Here is a 15,578-nt window from a genome sequence, read left to right as displayed (position 1 = left end):
TATTTGAGCCGAGCTAATAGACATCAAAGCCTAATTTTGGCGCCGGAAACATGTTTACAGTGGCCGGCAGCCCTGACACTAAAGTTCTGTTTTGTCGGCGTATAGGATGTGAATTGTATCAGACAAACAAATATAAGCAGTAGTTCAAATGAGCTACCTGGTAATTAAAACATGCTGGAATTCCCGAAGTATAACTCGATCTTAAAGTTGTCTACTCCGTAGGATTGTTGGTGCTAATTGATCGTTGTAAAGTCCGGAATGATGGATGTCAACAAGACAGCGAACCGGGAATTAGTCAGTGCCATGCCACTACTAAACGTAAAACGACCACTCTGTGTCAAGGGAAATCGCTGAATCTATTTTCGGTTTGAAGAAGCCATTACGAGTGAGTCACCAGGAAATAACGAGGTAATTCGTTCCAAAGCTATTCTTCCAGGGTAACAGACACAGATGGCTGCTCCAATTCTAATGGTGGCGCTCGGGTCCGGGGTCCCATGGGGGTTTGATCCGCGTTACCATGGGACAAAGGCACTCTTTCGCTATCTTTTTTCGGTGGAATGATGTACTAGTTTCAGTTAGGGATCAAGTATCGGCCCCACGGAGAAGCGGAATCACTATGAATCATTTTCGACAATACCCAAACTGGACTAGCACAATCATTTCGACTCACTTCAATCGACTAATTAGGCTACTCATTTTCGATGGCCTTACTTTTTTGACTCTATTGGTGGTTGACCCCAGGAGTACTTAAGTGTTTGAGATGTCCTGTAAACTACCATTTTCATTCAGTAGCAAATCAAGCCATCTAATAGAGTTTTATATCCCACTCTCTTCAACAGTTCTATCAACAACTTCTCGACTTATCTAATCCCTCCAACTTCATGCTAGGAGCAACCACTACCACTGCCACAAGCACTGCAACCATGACCACCCTATCAACACCACCCAACGTCCCCGAGGACACCACACCTTTGAATCAGGACATCATGGAATCAACCAAAGAACCAGAACAAGTCGCCTCATTTACACCCGGTCAATGTCTCTTTTGTCCTACATCATCACCTACTCTCGAGGAGGGCATGATCCACATGCAAAAATCACACGGCCTATTTGTACCACAGCAAGAACATCTCACCGTCGATCTTGAGACCTTTTTCAGATATTTGCACCTCGTTATTTTTAATTACCGAGAATGTCTTTACTGCGAAACATCGCGGTCCACAGTTCAAGCCGTTCAGCAACATATGATGGGCAAAGGCCATTGCAAGTTTGACGTCTCAGAAGACTCAGAGTTTGCCGACTTTTACGATTTTTATCAGAATGAAGATGAGCTATCAGAGGGTTCTGTAAATGAAGATGGCAGCAAGAAGGAGTCCGATCACAAGCCATTGCAAATAGACCAGGACTCGATGAGATTGCCATCCGGAAGACTTATTTCGAAGAAGTCATCAGCCCAGGCAGAGCCTTCTTCTATCTTTCAAACGCGCCGTCGACTACGTACAGCATTACCACAGCTGGAATATGTACCAGCAGGTAGCGATGATGAGGCTGATACAAGCAACGAAGTCTCTACTCCGGACACACAAGTGTTGACCAGACGCGAAAGACGACAAAAGGCTACTGCTGCACATCAACTAGCGAACATGAGCGCCGGTGACCGCACTGCTCTCATGCATCTATCTTCAGCTGAACAGCGCGCGCTTATCACTACAAATCATAAATTTACAGAAAAGGTCAAGAAGGAGGAAGCTCGAAGTCAGCGAAGACTTGATAGAAAAGGAAACAAGAACCTGTATGCTTATTGGAACACTGAAACACCAGTGTATCAGTGTGGTTAGAGAAGGTGGATTGTTAGTCTATTGTCAGTGATTATAGGGGAAATTTGAAAAACTAGCGATAGAGCATAGTTACGCAGCTTTAATCTATGTCTTTGGCTTCTGAAACCTTGACCCTATCCTCCACTCTATTCATGAATATTTACACAGAGACCAAGAAATCAAGATATCCGACCACCAAATGGGGTTAATCCAACATATGCATAGCTTGTGCCTGGTACTGTCCTAGACAAGGGACCATAGATACTCAGCCACGGGATCCTTCCAAAGCAATAAACACTCAGTCGCTTCATCGTTTGTCCCAAAGGGTACCTGGGAAAACATAGCGTGGGCTTCCCAACCTTTGGTCAATCCAATACTGACTACACTAGATAGCAGGGCCGGTAGTATAGCGAACCCGAGTAGAGAAACACACATGACCATGAACATACCTAATATGAAATAGAAGCTGAAAAACATAGCACCCAAAATGATAATGGCTGGCCTAGCTATCCAGGGATGTTTTCTATCCAAATCGGTAAAGGTACTGCTGGGAAGGCGTGAAAGAATCTTTGCGGCTGCTGTCCAGAGGCTGATCAACATGGCTGCAAGAAGATAGAATGTCCAGACCGAAACATGAAGGCCAAGCGGCTCGGTGGAAATCTCATAAATAAGAATAGAGAGATATGTCACATGTCCCAGCCATATCATCTCGCCTTGGTATGTCGAAAAAAAGACGCATAAAAGCCATGTTGCTGCTGTCGTTTCTGGCACATATTCAGATATGTATAACGGCAAGTACCATTTAGGACAACGTCTTCCATCACCACGACAGAAGATGATGATTTGCTCTGGCGCTGGACTGTTCTCTTGGGTATACGGGGTCAGAGGAGCTTCAGCAAAGCCCGGTAGTCTGAGCGCCAGAAAGATGGACATGACTGTGAGTGTAGCGCCACCAACGGCCAACTCAAACGTTCGGTGATCAACGATGGAGAGAGACTCCCAGCCATAGAGGTTCCACCTTCGCCTGTATAAAAAGATGGTCGCCACGAACTGGAAGAGCGTCCCAGACATGACTAGTAGTCTCCCCAGATTCAACCAAGCTCCCCCGGGCTTAGAACGATAGTCATCATCTCCCTTTAGTCTAGGTGTTGGTTTCCTTGCAAACAAAAGACTCCAGTGGCGCGCATAAATGCTCATATGAGTGGGCCAAGATTTGGGTGATCTGAGCATACTTTCAATAAGATGGCAGTGGATGGTGACCAGACCAAGAGCTGTTTGGAAGACGACGATAAATGGGGAGAGGAGGAATAGTACTGGTTCGATGGTGTCTAGACGCTCATTGCGGAGAGATTGAAGGTGACAGAAGGCGACAACTGCAGTGAGATGGGCGACAATCAACTTGACGACCAGCTCTTTGGCACCGCGAGTTTCGCCCTCGGGACAATTTTCGGGTCCATCCATTGTAGCAAACAAAATAATAAAAATATTCTAGAAGCAGAAGGGAAGTATAGTTAGAGTTGAGATAGAGGCATTTATCGTAAGCTTTGCGGCTGAGGCTTGGCTGTTTCAACGGCCAAATCAGGTCAACCGTTAGGCTGTTTACAGGGCTGACAGCCTTTATCATGCGATGGACCAGTAACATTCGATGTAATCAGCGCCAAGGACCCGTGAGAAATGCCCTGGAATTATTAGCTTCAATCTCTCAGGAACAAGATCAATTGTCAGCGCGTTTCTCGATAGGGCTGACTCATCTCGTATTCGCATCCGATTAAACTGATAAACTAGCTTCGATCAAAAACATCTGACTGACGATGCTGACCGATATTCCTATCTTTTGTTGAGAAAAGTCTTACCTTTCTCATCACTCTCAATTCACCTTGTGAACGGGAGCAAGATGGACTCTCTTTACGAGAATTTGAGGGCGCTACCCCTCTCCATCTCAATCCCTCTAACTACCAGCATCATCATCGTCTTGTCCGTCGTCACCAACGTGGTTCGACAATTATGGTTTCCCAACCCGCATCGTCCACCGGTCGTATTCCACATCTTCCCCTTGATCGGCAGCACTGTTCAATATGGTATTGATCCGTATGCCTTTTTCTTCGACTGCAGAGAAAAATACGGAGATTGTTTTACCTTTATCCTGCTTGGCAAATCGACGACTGTCTTTCTTGGACCCAAGGGCAATGACTTTATCCTCAACGGCAAACATGCTGATTTGAATGCCGAGGACGTTTATGGAAAGCTTACGACGCCTGTGTTTGGCGAGGAGGTTGTGTACGACTGCTCCAATGCACGCTTCATGGATCAAAAGAGGGTATGTAATCCCCATCCTACACTTGAATCATCTAACTTGGCTTCCTGTGTAGCTTCTCAAGCTTGGTCTTACCGCAGAGTCTTTACGGTGCTACATCCCAAAGTTCGTCAAGGAAGTTGAAGACTACGTCAAAACGTCACCATACTTCAAGGGCGACACAGGAATCGTCAACATCACAGAAGTCATGGCCGAGATCACAATCTACACAGCGTCTGGATCCCTTCTAGGAAATGAAGTCCGCTCCATGTTTGACAGCACGTTTGCAACTCTTTACCGTCATCTCGATGACGGCTTCCAGCCTATCAACTTTGTCATGCCAGGTCTTCCCCTTCCGCAAAACTTCCGTCGAGATCACGCACGGAAGGTCATAGAGAAGCTTTTCAGCGATATCATTGCCAAGCGTCGCGAGACTGGTAATCAAGGTGACGAGACGGATATGGTTTGGACGCTTATGAATGCGACGTATAAGGATGGTCAACCTCTTCCCGATCATCACGCCGCTCGAATGTTGATAGCCATCCTCATGGGTGGTCAGCATAACACGGCTGCTAGTGGTGCTTGGCTTCTTCTCAACCTGGCCCATAAGCCTCATCTGGTTCAAGAGCTGTACGATGAACAGGTCCAAGTTCTTGGATCTCCACAAGAGCCTCTGACATGGGAGAACTTACAGAAGCTGACTCTCAATGGCCAAGTCATCAAGGAAACTCTCCGTCTTCACAGTCCGATCCACTCAATCCTTCGACAAGTTAAATCGCCCATGCGAGTACCTGGCACTGAATGGGTAGTGCCTCCATCCCATACCCTCCTTGCGTCTCCCGGAACAATGGCCCGATCAGAAGAATTCTTCCCTCGACCTTCGGAATGGGATCCTCACCGATGGGACAAGATCGAACCACCTGAGAAAACCGCAGATGATGGACAGACAGTTGATTACGGCTTTGGAATGATGAGCAAATCCGTCAGCAGCCCTTATCTGCCTTTTGGAGCAGGACGACATCGATGTGTTGGTGAGAACTATGCTTACGCACAGCTGGGTGCCATTATTGCGACGTTTGTGAGGCTACTTCACATCGAACAGCCTGATCCCAAGGCTCCCCTTCCGGCACCGGATTACTCTGTAAATTTACCTTGCCTGATGATGAGTGTTTGCTAACGAGGCTTAGTCAATGTTTTCTCGACCTATGAACCCTGCTGAGATCCGATGGCGTCGACGTGAGATAATGGAATGACGGATGTATAGATTGAGGTGTTAGCTTAAAGTAAAGCACGACTAATAATACGACCTTGGAATTTTGAAACCTCTAGGCCCTGACCGTGATACTAATCGTGTATGATGAGAAACAAGGAGTGGTGTGTCTCTTTCTACATCAAAAAGAAGAGACTAACAGACACTATATAGACTAAACTGGGTCTTGTAGCACCCCAATTCAGTCTGGAGCGCAAAAATATGATCATGCTGGGGATCGAACCCAGAATCTTCTGATTCGTAGTCAGACGCCTTGCCATTGGGCCACACGACCGTTGCTAATTGTTGAAAGGCGGCTTTCGAAATCGTTCCTGTGAAGCCAAAGATAGAAAATTCACGACACTTTTTGTTGTCTCTCCACCCAATTAGCCATGACCCGAGACGGGTGTGAAGGTCTGGAGTCTCATTCATTTGCATGAAGACGAGACGAATGACTCAAGATGCTGATTCAATGTTTAATCACAAGTTCTCATATGTAAATACACACTCCAGTAAGGAGTGTATCTTCTCTCTGAAGAGTATCATTAGAATATCGTATTGTTGTATCAATTGCTATGCCAGTGTAAAAGCTTTTCGCCTCGACTTTGCCTCCATCTATTCGTCGCTTCCAACATCTCCGGACAACCCTGAAGCAACCACCCCCATTTCCGAAGAAACAACGGCGAAGCCTCCCAAGAATGCGGAAGTGAAGCATCCCCCCATACAATCAAACTCGGCTTCTCAGTATTCATCAAATTAACTTCTGCCACATCCTCACAAAGTTCCCCATCGTCCAAAATTTCTGCATCTGTCGCTAGGATAGCATTGTCTCTAAACTTGGGAAAGGGAAATATGTCCAGCCAAGGATGATGAAGGACAGTCTTTTGCACTGGCGTGGGCTCCAAGGCCTTTGGTGGGTTGTAAGAGGATGGCCATGGCCCACTTTGGTTAAATGGTGATATCGCTTCATCCATGCACATGCGTTCGCGATCAAACCCCATCAATGTAGCATTCTTGGCGATGGCTATAGTGACGTTTAATGTGATGAGGATTGGCAGTTGTGAGATGCGTGGGGCATTCATTACGTAGTCTAGATAAGCCATACTTGCGAGAGCGAATACTCTTTGACTGATATCTGGACTGTCGAATATCTCGCATGTTTCTATAATAGCTTGCATCATGGCGTTTGGAGATCTTTGTAAGGTGGTGTCTTCTGGCCGGTTTGATGTAGTTGGTGAGTCGGCCTTGGCGGCAATCCTAGCTTTCTCAAGCTTCTGTCGCTTTCTGAGATCTTCAATGTAGGTATATGTAAGCGTACATACCAATCGTACAAATGGGTTCACTTACATTGCGATCTTTTGTTCAGTCGGTTCTGCAACTTTCGTCTTTCGGCAGTGCTAGTGACCCCTGTCCAATCCTCGCCAGCCTTTTGGACCAGGAGCTGCTGGGTCATAGGCTCAACCACAATTTGTTGCGGAGCAGCCATTACTTCCTGCAGGTTTCGAAATGACGAATGATTTCACTTTTGCGATACTACTAAAGGAAACAAAAGAACCTGTTAAGAAAGTATGAGGTCGGGTTTTGAATGCAGGTTGCTGATAGTTAATTGATGCCGGCAGCGTCATCTCTCCAGCCCACTTTATCAGCAGGTTGCATTAGCGCTGACTGAAATGAGCTTAGCAGGCGACGTGCTTAATCTTATTGGTTGAAGTGAAGACGGCCGAGGAATGCTCCGATTTTCACGCCGATGTGAATAGCGTCTATGTACGTACCTACATATCATCATGTTGCATGGTTGGGTACCGTATGAGAAGTGTTCATAATAACAATACAAGACGATATATATTACACGATGTCCATATAAACCAAGGTTGACAAGATACGATTGCTAAGTATTGACATTTGTCAAAATTCCAGTTCCAATTTCCCGTTATGCCTCCCTACCAGATCTCCGGGCCTGTCAATTGTGACATTGATTTCAATAGAGATCAACTGGCAGGAAAGACCGTAATTATCACTGGAGGTCAGTTGGAAGATGATTCCCGATTTCAACTCTAACATTTTGCAGGCGCCAGTGGTATTGGAGAAGCATATGCACGAGCACTACACAAAGCAGGGCATGTTGTACCACTCAATTATCGATTTCATTCACTGACAGATTTACCAGTGCTGTGATCGTCATCGGCGATAAGAATTCTACTTCGGGAGAGAAGCTTGCTAGCGACTTAGCAGGCTCCAAGTTTGTCCAATGTGATGCAACCGAGTGGGAAGACCAAATTCGTCTCTTCAAGGAAGCAGCTCAGTTCTCGTCCTCTGGAAAGATCAGCTATGTGGTAGCTAATGCTGGTATGACCAAAACCGACCAAACCTTCACATTCGATGGTAAGGCTGTCAGCTAGTGAACCCGATCTCATTCAAGCCGCTGACTTGAGCAGGGCTTGGAAAGGAACCCCAGAAGCCTGACTTGCAGATCATCGATGTGAATCTCAAAGGCACACTCTACACGGCTAAGCTCGCCATGCACTACTTTGTATCTCAAAACGGGACCGAGCCACAGAAAGATCAAGAAGATACATGTTTGATTCTTATCAGCTCTGGCGCTGGTTTTGTTGATGTCCCCAGAGGTCCAGAGTATAGCAGCACAAAGTGGGCAGTCCGCGGAATCATGCATGCACTACGAAGAACAGCGTTTTACTACAGTAGCCGTGTCAACGTCATTGCACCTTGGTGAGTCGAGCTTCGGCGTCCTTATTGCCCCTCTTTTTAATTCGGGTCTTGTCAGGTATATACGGACTAGTATCCTGTCCAGGGAGCAGTTTGATGAAGTTGAACGTTCAGGTGTGGAGCTCGCAACCTCTGAAGATGCGGGCGACTGTGCATTGCGAATCTTGAGTGATACGAGTATCAATGGGCGGACTCTCTTTGTTTGTGCCCGCAAATGGGCTCCAAGTGGGTACATCGACCTCGATATCGAAGATTATCCTGATAGCTCGTTGCTGCAGGAGATCCAGGAGGACCAGATGAGAAATGCGCCTGTCGAGCTGGGGTTATTTCCATAGTGATAGACGTTGAAAGATTACTCGTTGAGTTGTGGAATGTTAGTTTAAACCTATGTCAGATAAAGCCGTTGTTTTGGCCGTTATCGTGGAGCATAACTTGTACATGCAAAGTCGTTTGGTCAGCTATACAAACTTCGCTGTGCCGGCACATACCTACTTCGATGCCAAATCGCAGCGGCGTAAGCCACATGGTGAAACTGGTGAAAAAGAAACGCCTGTGACGAAATGAAGGCAAGTTAGTTGAACAGATTAACATGGAAGGAAAGGGTCACAAAGTCGGCAGACTTTTCGAGATGCAGCATCGCAACGCAGGCAACAAAATATGAGGATTGAAGAAACAATGTTACAGAAAGAGTCTTTGCATTAATTTTACTAAATGCGTGCTCTTAGAGCGGGTAATGACTGTCAGACACATATCTTCTACGGTAAAATGTGTCCCAAAACTGAGCTGGTTGAAAGTAAAGGGTCCTGGGAGGATCAAGCCTCTCCATAAGCCTTATCACAGGCTTTTTTCCCAAAAAGGTGCTTTCACAGAAACACCGAGAGGTCAGGAGTATCCCAGGGGATCTCAATATCAACAGCCTCAGCAACAAGCTTCTCAAGAGCAGGAAGCTTGTCGAGACGGTACTTGGTGGCAACGTACTCGTGTCCAAAGCCAAGCATGCACTGGAACAGCTTGCCGAGGGGAGTAATGCCGTTTCGCTCACCAATGCCCAGGACGGTAGTGTCGATGTGGGTGGCGCCAGCTTCAAGAGCGGTGTAAGCGTTGGAAGTGGCGCAACCAGTGTCGTTGTGGAAGTGAGTTTCAATGTCACATCCAATAACCTGGCGCAGCGTAGAGACCTTGTCATAGACCTCACGCCAAGAGGCGCCTCCAACGGTGTCGGCGATTCCCACGCGGTGAGCACCGAGACGGTCCATGAGAGAGTACAGCTTGATGATCTCGCTAAAGTCGGAGCGGAAAGAGTCTTCACCCGAGAAGCGGACCTCGAGGCCGTGGGCTTGGGTGAACTCGATGACCTCCTTGGCCTTTTCGGCAATCCAATTGAGGTCCTTTCCGTGGGAGTGCTTCATGAGCTGAGCCGAAGTGCCGATGCACATGTTGATTCCATCGACGCCTGTTTCAACGGCGAGGCGAGCGTCGTCCATATTGCATCGAATGTGGACCAGGATCTTTGCCTTGAGACCCATCTTGCAGATGGCTTGGGCATCGGCCTTAGACTGGGGGGAGGAAGCAGGTGACGTCAATTCGAGCTGTATATGTTAGCTGAGGGTTCAATCGTCTTTGTGTTTGGTCGTGCTCACGTATTCAACACCAATGTCGTCAAGGGCCTTTGCGATCTTCATCTTGGTCTCAGTGTTGAAGTAGGCAGTTGCAAACTGCTCGCCCTCGCGCAGGGTGGTGTCGATGATCTTGAAGTTGGAAAGACTACCAGAGCTTCGCATGGAAGTCGCTACAGAGGCAGCAGTGCCGTTGAGACTGGCAAGACTGTCGCCAAGGGAGCTTGCATCATCAGATTCGTTATCGTTTTCGTTCTCGTAGGTCTCGACGTCTGTTAGGGCGGCTTCCAGGGCTGAAGAATGTTAGTTTGATGCAGTAGATATAGGTATTGGCTGTGCATACTGATGCCATTGTCGACTCTCTGAGCCTCAGCAACCCCACCTCCCCCATGGGCACCAGAGCTGCTGCTGCTGGCGCCCTGGCCCATGGTGTGGCTAGTATGGTGACCCACGCTATTCGCTCCGCTGCTATTGTCGCCGCTGTTGCTACTAGCAGCACCTTCGCCCATGGTGTGGCTGGTGTGGTGGGAGATGGGGTTGTTGTACTGCATTGTGTCTGCCTTAGCATTCAATCGATGCAGAGTATTTGAGTATGTGTGTTATTCTGTTCTGGTAATGTGTGCTTGTGATGATAAGAGAAGTGGAGGTGAGAGAGGCGGCTAAGATGGACTTATGTACCGCTGGTGGAATGGAAAAAAAACTACCCTTAGTCAGGAACTTGATGTCACCAAGTGACTCAAGAAAAAACTGGCCGAAGGTCGGATCTAGATTGTGAGGCCCCTCTATAAGGCGGGGTATGCATAGAAATCAAAGGTTTTCACTGGGTAAAGAGTCCTCGCTTAAGCATAGTCTCTAGATCAAGCTAGATTGATTAACATGGCTTCGACTTGTTCCACTCATGACGAAGCGGAATAGCGGCAACTAAGCCGCCTCATAAATAACTAAGCATACGTAGCCAATCACTTAATGACGTCTTTAGCAAAAATGTCAAAGAGTAAAGAGGTTGGTTGCGTTGGTGAGACATACAGACACCCGACCATCCATCACTAGGCATTTCACCGACATTGTCTCTGATTGTCATCGTGCATTGTCCAAGTGTAGGGTAGAATCTCCTGTCGGTCGTAAAAAGTGCGATGGTTGTGCTTTGAGCGTCCTACAGCCTCATCCTGTTTGTATCTGTCGTCAAGACTTGGGATATCAGAGCCAGATGGGTGGCAAGTAAAGAAATCTTTGCAGCTGTTGTCCATTCTCCCGCAGATATGCGTATGACGGCTGCGGTCATATCAACGAACAGAACAAGCATGACAAGCGGAAAGTCATCCATGGCTGAAGAATAGTGCTGAGTATTTGGATAAACAATTGATTCAAAAGATAGATAAACCCAAATGCTCAGGCTATGAAGAGCACTATTTATATCTTGAGGTTGTTCAGTCGGCCCGTGGCTGTGGAATTTAGTTACATGTTGGTCCTTGGATGTTGGTTGATGGCTGATTTGATGGTAGTAAACACAGGGGTTATATGGAGCAACCCGGATACCACGGCTTTTGTTATTCGCATGTGATGCTATCTTCGAGCCAGATAATCATGAATCTTCCCTTCCTCTCATTTCGGTCGTCATATCTTTTCAGGCACCTCTATAGCTGAAGACTTGACGATAAATTGAATATCCCCAAAGGTGCTTACTTGGATGAACCAGTTTGCAATTTACGTGCTATAATTAAATGATAATTCCAGTGTCGCCAGACTTCAAGCTCTGACGTTTCCCTTTATCAGCCTAGTCCCGGCAGTTTAATCGGAAAAGCGGCACGGCAACGACCAACACAATGCAGGGGTTGGGTCCATCAGAGACTTCTTGGACAAACTTGCCAGCGACTGATCTATCATGAGTTACTTTGAGTATGTCAATATTGCTTTGGTATTGCAAGTCAATCTTTCCACGCACTTGTTTGAAATGTAAGACGGGGGGTTGTCAGGGTTTAGTTGCATGTTTAACTTTTATTGTTGGTATTTGTAAGCTTTACTAGATGATATGAAAGAACAAACCCAATGTCATTCATTACCTATCATCCTCCTCCTCGGTAATACAATACGCTTGAACCTCAGCAATACACGTCCTCGCTCCAGGTGTAACCGCAATGGGGAAACCACCATAGTCAGGATCATCATTAGGCATCATCATAAACTCTCCATGCCTTGTCTCATCTCCGTTGAGAACCCTGAGAGTTTGCAAGTTTCCATTCTCATCGACCTCTTTCTCCCATCCTTGGAGGATACCACCAAACGTAGCTCCCTCACGAGCTGCCTTGAATCGTGCATGGAAGCCCCGACCAACAAGAAGGAACTTGGAGTTACCCAAGTGGATGACCATACCACCACCGGGACCGGGCTTTCCGAAGACGAAGCATCGCTCGACAATAACTTCGATATCTCCGAATACTCGAGTCCATTTCTCGGGTTTCTTCTCGCTTGGCTCGTCGTCGAAGAAGAAACCGAAGCGGTCTTTGGGCGCGGCATCAAGAAGATATTGCTTGGTCTGGTCGAGAAGCTTGAACTCACGACCGATCACATCAGAGCCTGTGTCAATACCGAATGGACTAGCACCGAGAGCGCCGTAAGTAGCATATGCCAACCACACTCGTCGTGCTCCGTACTCATCGCGGCGCTGCTCCGGGATGAATAGTGTGTTGCCTTGCTCTGTGTAGTTACGGCATACAGTCTCATAGTCGTGGAAATACAAGTCTGGCGCGAGTAAGTCTAGGGCAGGTGTGTTGTATCGCCAGATATCCAAGACGTGAGGGCAAGGGCCACCTGAAGGGTAAACACCAGGGCTGTCGCCACCACCGACCACGACTGGTGCACCTCCAGAAAAGTCCAGCTCTGATGAGCTTTCGATGTTGAGCCATGTGTTTGTGTACAAGGGGATGGGGTACTCCTTCTTTCCAGCTGCAGCAACTCTTCCTACGTAAGAAGAGATGAGGTGTGCCATGAAGGCTTCATCTGCAGCGGTTCCACGACCGAAGAGAGACTCCCATGTGTAGGTTTCTGATGAAGAGACACTGGGGATGCGCTTCTTGAATCTGGGATGGGTATCGACTTGGCTGAGGTGCTGAACAAGATCAGCGGGAATAGGCTCAGCAAAGGCTTTGTTGGCTCTCTGCGATCTATCGCGAGAATCTCCCAAGACTCCTGTCTCGTTCTGAACTTGTACCATGAGAACAGTTTGGTGTTGAGAGTCAACCTCCCGGAGGTGGCGCAGGAGGGCTGCAAAAGCCTTGGAATCAGCTTCGCAAGCGGCGTCGCATAGAGGAGTGATCATCTCGAGTGTTCTCTTGACACCTCCAGCCTCCATAACCTGAACTCTGGGGAATCGCTTGGGATCTGTCCTGACCCATGTTGGAGTATATGTGGAAAGTCCGTTCTTGTATGTTCCAAACCAAAGCAGAACGAGGTGCATGTTGTGCTGTCTGGCGCCTTCGAGCACCCGGTCAAGCTCACTGAAGTCAAACTCGCCCTCTTTGGGCTCAATCATTTCCCATGTTATTGAGCCGAGTAATGTGTTGACACGGTCAGCCTTCATCGCAGGCCAGACTTCGCTCATGAACTTTGCAGAGCTCAGTGAGGAATTGTGAAGCTCGCCGGGCAGCATGAGAAAGGGCTTGCCCTTGACAATGAGCTGGGCTGAGCCATTGTCTGATGTTTTGATGTGAGGATGCGAGGGAATTTGTGTGGCTGTCATGATTATTGATGATCAGGTCTGATGTGCAAGAACAAAGTCAATAGTATGAATGATAAAAGTTGATTCAAATAGCCTTCAATAATCCTTGGATTTGGAGGTGGTGGAGATCGTGGGGTAAAAGGCTCGTATGATGGTCTCGGACTTATTTCGCATCAATGTCGATCGAGTCAGCTGCCCACCTTCGGCGAAATACTACCCCAGCTTTCTTATTTCTCTCCACCATTTCGCTATGAATCCGGAATAGAGTATTAAACTCTCAGTGGGGGAAGATCAACTTCTCCAATTCCCTGCCAACAGTCTAGATCATCTAGTTTCCTTAGTAGCCGTTCCAATTTAGTCCTCGCAGCCTCCATTTCCAATTGACCAACGTTATTCCCAAGCTGAGTCTGTTCAAGAAAAGCGGCTCCAATGTCCCGGATCTTGGGGACTAAGCTACTGCCATTCGCGTCAAAGACAGCATGTGGCAAGTGATATAGAATCTCTAGTAGATCGTCCACTATTCTCTGATGTTCTTGAGCGCTCTCGTTGGTTGGGCCGAATTTTTGCAGAATATTTGATCGGATATTGAGGCTTGTCACGAATAGATTGGCGATTTGAACATCATGTCCTTCTGTGACATGTTTGGGACGAGATAAACCGCCGCGCCATCGAAGCTCGGGCGGAAGATTATCTAGAACGTCCTGCACCTTGGCCAAATACCTCATGATGCAAGTCTGGGGTTCCGTTGTTTGGGGATTTTGCTGTACTTGCTGCCAGATGAGGAAAAGGTCGCTCAACGAGTTAAGCCCAGGGACATAGGATGTGTCATCACCATGCCATGCTGAGTCTTGATCATGCTCACTAGTGTTTATGCATTGAGGCTCCATCTGATCATCTGTCAAAGGAAGAGGTCGGGGAAAGCTCTCCATCCGATCCTGACTGAGCAGACTGATGGGGAGCCTCCCGAAGATATCCGCGCTGCATGCGCTAGCAAACAATAACCATATGAGTCTTCTTAGAAGCTGTTGTTCAACTTCGTCGTGCTCGTGTGTATGATAGTATGCTAAATAGCGTGCGCCAGCAGCTGCTTCGCTCAAAGCGTGATAGGAGCGCATGCTGCCCAAGCCTGATTTCGCCGTAGCGCTCATGGCTGTACCCATGTTGTACAACGCGATGCATCTGTTGATGCTGAATGAGTCTCGAGCGAATCGACTTTTTAACAGCCCATGGGCATCAAGGAAGTCGACGCAATAGTCAACGGTGATTTGGCCATAATCATGCCGTGGTAGCGTGGCTTTGGTAGCCGCACAAACACTAATGACAAGACCGCAGAATTCCGCGTCTGTGTTAGCGAGGCCTTGACCGAGCTGTCGGAGAAACCGACGTCGGAGTAAGGTCGGAGCCAGAGGGTGGATCACATGGAACCAGTCTCCGAGGAGGCGCAGGATGGTTGATTCGGGAGCAAACGCGGATAACCAGCCAGTTGGTACTGAAGGGCTGTGAAGTGATATGTCGCTACTCTGGCCTGGCGATATTGAAACATTGACAGGAGAAGTAGCGAGACTTTGGGCTTTTTGCACATGTCTTCAACGGGTCAGCACGTCTTCTTCATCTTACAATGGCCAGACCGACTGTTGAACCGACCTGTTTGGAGGTCCTCTCTTTCTCCTCGGCCGGACATGGGTACATTCTACATCGAGAGTCTCACAACCACGACATCTCTGATGATCCGACTCATAGGTGCACTGTCCAAAAATGGTGTCAGTAAAGAGCTTGATACGACCTGAACCTGGGGTATTGTGGATCTCATACCCGAACTTTCCTTGCTCGGCAGAGATCGCAAGCTGTTTGATTGCGGGGTTTAATGCCTGAAGAAACGGTTATAGAATCGGCAACAACGCTGTCAGAAACGTTTGCCATGATGGCATGGATCACTGCGGGATAACAAGGTGGAGAGTCAGGTTCGGATGCACAAGGAGAATTATCGGATCACCTCCTCCTTTTTAGACGCCTCTGTATGGACTACTTCGCAGAAATATCGGATATACCTGACTAGTCTACCAAGCCTTAATCGGCATGGCCAGAACAAAGTCTGGAGGGGCTGTCCAATAGCGATGTGGGCCATTCTCTATCAGGTTAAGATACTCTAGAATCCCTGCTTTCC

The 15,578-nt window shown here is 47.6% G+C and overlaps 8 protein-coding genes and 1 non-coding gene across 9 annotated transcripts; 3 read left to right on the top strand and 6 right to left on the bottom strand.

Annotated features, from left to right (window-relative positions):
* The first annotated feature begins 780 nt into the window (after positions 1-780).
* On the top strand, positions 781-1,945 carry EDB82DRAFT_517877 (C2H2 type zinc-finger-domain-containing protein). Its single transcript, XM_025725497.2, has one exon. The coding sequence runs from the start codon at positions 882-884 to the stop codon at positions 1,836-1,838; it is 957 nt and encodes a 318-aa protein (XP_025594090.2). The 5' UTR covers positions 781-881; the 3' UTR covers positions 1,839-1,945.
* Positions 1,946-3,370, bottom strand: EDB82DRAFT_517876 (uncharacterized protein). The gene has a single exon (XM_025725496.2). The coding sequence runs from the start codon at positions 3,276-3,278 to the stop codon at positions 2,061-2,063; it is 1,218 nt and encodes a 405-aa protein (XP_025594089.1). The 5' UTR covers positions 3,279-3,370; the 3' UTR covers positions 1,946-2,060.
* A 160-nt stretch (positions 3,371-3,530) lies between these two features.
* EDB82DRAFT_517875 (cytochrome P450) lies at positions 3,531-5,422 on the top strand. The gene is made up of 3 exons (XM_025725495.2): positions 3,531-4,134; positions 4,187-5,251; positions 5,298-5,422. Exons 1-3 carry the CDS (start codon positions 3,712-3,714, stop codon positions 5,361-5,363), a joined length of 1,554 nt encoding a protein of 517 aa, XP_025594088.1. The 5' UTR covers positions 3,531-3,711; the 3' UTR covers positions 5,364-5,422.
* Positions 5,423-5,582: 160 nt separating this feature from the next.
* On the bottom strand, positions 5,583-5,654 carry EDB82DRAFT_t257. The gene has a single exon. It is a non-coding gene; the product is annotated as a tRNA-Arg (tRNA).
* A 239-nt stretch (positions 5,655-5,893) lies between these two features.
* Positions 5,894-6,955, bottom strand: EDB82DRAFT_517873 (uncharacterized protein). Its single transcript, XM_025725494.2, has 2 exons — positions 6,707-6,955; positions 5,894-6,650 (listed from the first exon to the last, which is right to left on the bottom strand). The coding sequence occupies exons 1-2, from the start codon at positions 6,843-6,845 to the stop codon at positions 5,926-5,928; spliced, it is 864 nt and encodes a 287-aa protein (XP_025594087.1). The 5' UTR covers positions 6,846-6,955; the 3' UTR covers positions 5,894-5,925.
* A 237-nt stretch (positions 6,956-7,192) lies between these two features.
* EDB82DRAFT_517868 (uncharacterized protein) lies at positions 7,193-8,694 on the top strand. The gene is made up of 5 exons (XM_065609024.1): positions 7,193-7,382; positions 7,428-7,476; positions 7,527-7,741; positions 7,795-8,086; positions 8,142-8,694. Exons 1-5 carry the CDS (start codon positions 7,292-7,294, stop codon positions 8,416-8,418), a joined length of 924 nt encoding a protein of 307 aa, XP_065463564.1. The 5' UTR covers positions 7,193-7,291; the 3' UTR covers positions 8,419-8,694.
* An 18-nt stretch (positions 8,695-8,712) lies between these two features.
* EDB82DRAFT_517865 (uncharacterized protein) lies at positions 8,713-10,433 on the bottom strand. The gene is made up of 3 exons (XM_025725492.2): positions 10,043-10,433; positions 9,724-9,992; positions 8,713-9,672 (listed from the first exon to the last, which is right to left on the bottom strand). Exons 1-3 carry the CDS (start codon positions 10,248-10,250, stop codon positions 8,947-8,949), a joined length of 1,203 nt encoding a protein of 400 aa, XP_025594085.1. The 5' UTR covers positions 10,251-10,433; the 3' UTR covers positions 8,713-8,946.
* A 1,245-nt stretch (positions 10,434-11,678) lies between these two features.
* Positions 11,679-13,533, bottom strand: EDB82DRAFT_517860 (glycoside hydrolase superfamily). Its single transcript, XM_025725491.2, has one exon. The coding sequence runs from the start codon at positions 13,433-13,435 to the stop codon at positions 11,756-11,758; it is 1,680 nt and encodes a 559-aa protein (XP_025594084.1). The 5' UTR covers positions 13,436-13,533; the 3' UTR covers positions 11,679-11,755.
* On the bottom strand, positions 13,534-15,531 carry EDB82DRAFT_517858 (uncharacterized protein). The gene is made up of 3 exons (XM_025725490.2): positions 15,227-15,531; positions 15,059-15,159; positions 13,534-14,998 (listed from the first exon to the last, which is right to left on the bottom strand). The coding sequence occupies exons 1-3, from the start codon at positions 15,332-15,334 to the stop codon at positions 13,684-13,686; spliced, it is 1,524 nt and encodes a 507-aa protein (XP_025594083.1). The 5' UTR covers positions 15,335-15,531; the 3' UTR covers positions 13,534-13,683.
* Between the last annotated feature and the right edge of the window lie 47 nt (positions 15,532-15,578).

Source organism: Fusarium venenatum, assembly GCF_020744135.1.
Source record: "Fusarium venenatum strain MPI-CAGE-CH-0201 chromosome Unknown EDB82scaffold_4, whole genome shotgun sequence".
NCBI lineage: Eukaryota > Fungi > Ascomycota > Sordariomycetes > Hypocreales > Nectriaceae > Fusarium > Fusarium venenatum.
The sequence above is the reverse complement of the archived record's forward strand: the minus strand, read 5'-3'. Positions and strand labels throughout refer to the sequence as shown.

Coding starts and splice junctions, on each gene's coding strand:
- EDB82DRAFT_517875 (XM_025725495.2), top strand. CDS start 3,712: ATGGACTCTCTTTACGAGAATTTGAGGGCGCTACCCCTCTCCATCTCA. Junction 4,135..4,186: donor GCTTCATGGATCAAAAGAGG/GTATGTAATCCC, acceptor CTTCCTGTGTAG/CTTCTCAAGCTTGGTCTTAC. Junction 5,252..5,297: donor TTCCGGCACCGGATTACTCT/GTAAATTTACCT, acceptor AACGAGGCTTAG/TCAATGTTTTCTCGACCTAT.
- EDB82DRAFT_517876 (XM_025725496.2), bottom strand. CDS start 3,278: ATGGATGGACCCGAAAATTGTCCCGAGGGCGAAACTCGCGGTGCCAAA.
- EDB82DRAFT_517868 (XM_065609024.1), top strand. CDS start 7,292: ATGCCTCCCTACCAGATCTCCGGGCCTGTCAATTGTGACATTGATTTC. Junction 7,383..7,427: donor GACCGTAATTATCACTGGAG/GTCAGTTGGAAG, acceptor AACATTTTGCAG/GCGCCAGTGGTATTGGAGAA. Junction 7,742..7,794: donor CCAAACCTTCACATTCGATG/GTAAGGCTGTCA, acceptor TGACTTGAGCAG/GGCTTGGAAAGGAACCCCAG.
- EDB82DRAFT_517873 (XM_025725494.2), bottom strand. CDS start 6,845: ATGGCTGCTCCGCAACAAATTGTGGTTGAGCCTATGACCCAGCAGCTC. Junction 6,651..6,706: donor ACTGAACAAAAGATCGCAAT/GTAAGTGAACCC, acceptor CCTACATTGAAG/ATCTCAGAAAGCGACAGAAG.
- EDB82DRAFT_517877 (XM_025725497.2), top strand. CDS start 882: ATGCTAGGAGCAACCACTACCACTGCCACAAGCACTGCAACCATGACC.
- EDB82DRAFT_517860 (XM_025725491.2), bottom strand. CDS start 13,435: ATGACAGCCACACAAATTCCCTCGCATCCTCACATCAAAACATCAGAC.
- EDB82DRAFT_517865 (XM_025725492.2), bottom strand. CDS start 10,250: ATGCAGTACAACAACCCCATCTCCCACCACACCAGCCACACCATGGGC. Junction 9,993..10,042: donor GAGAGTCGACAATGGCATCA/GTATGCACAGCC, acceptor AACATTCTTCAG/CCCTGGAAGCCGCCCTAACA. Junction 9,673..9,723: donor ACGACATTGGTGTTGAATAC/GTGAGCACGACC, acceptor TAACATATACAG/CTCGAATTGACGTCACCTGC.
- EDB82DRAFT_517858 (XM_025725490.2), bottom strand. CDS start 15,334: ATGGCAAACGTTTCTGACAGCGTTGTTGCCGATTCTATAACCGTTTCT. Junction 15,160..15,226: donor GCCGAGCAAGGAAAGTTCGG/GTATGAGATCCA, acceptor ATTTTTGGACAG/TGCACCTATGAGTCGGATCA. Junction 14,999..15,058: donor AAGAGAGGACCTCCAAACAG/GTCGGTTCAACA, acceptor GACCCGTTGAAG/ACATGTGCAAAAAGCCCAAA.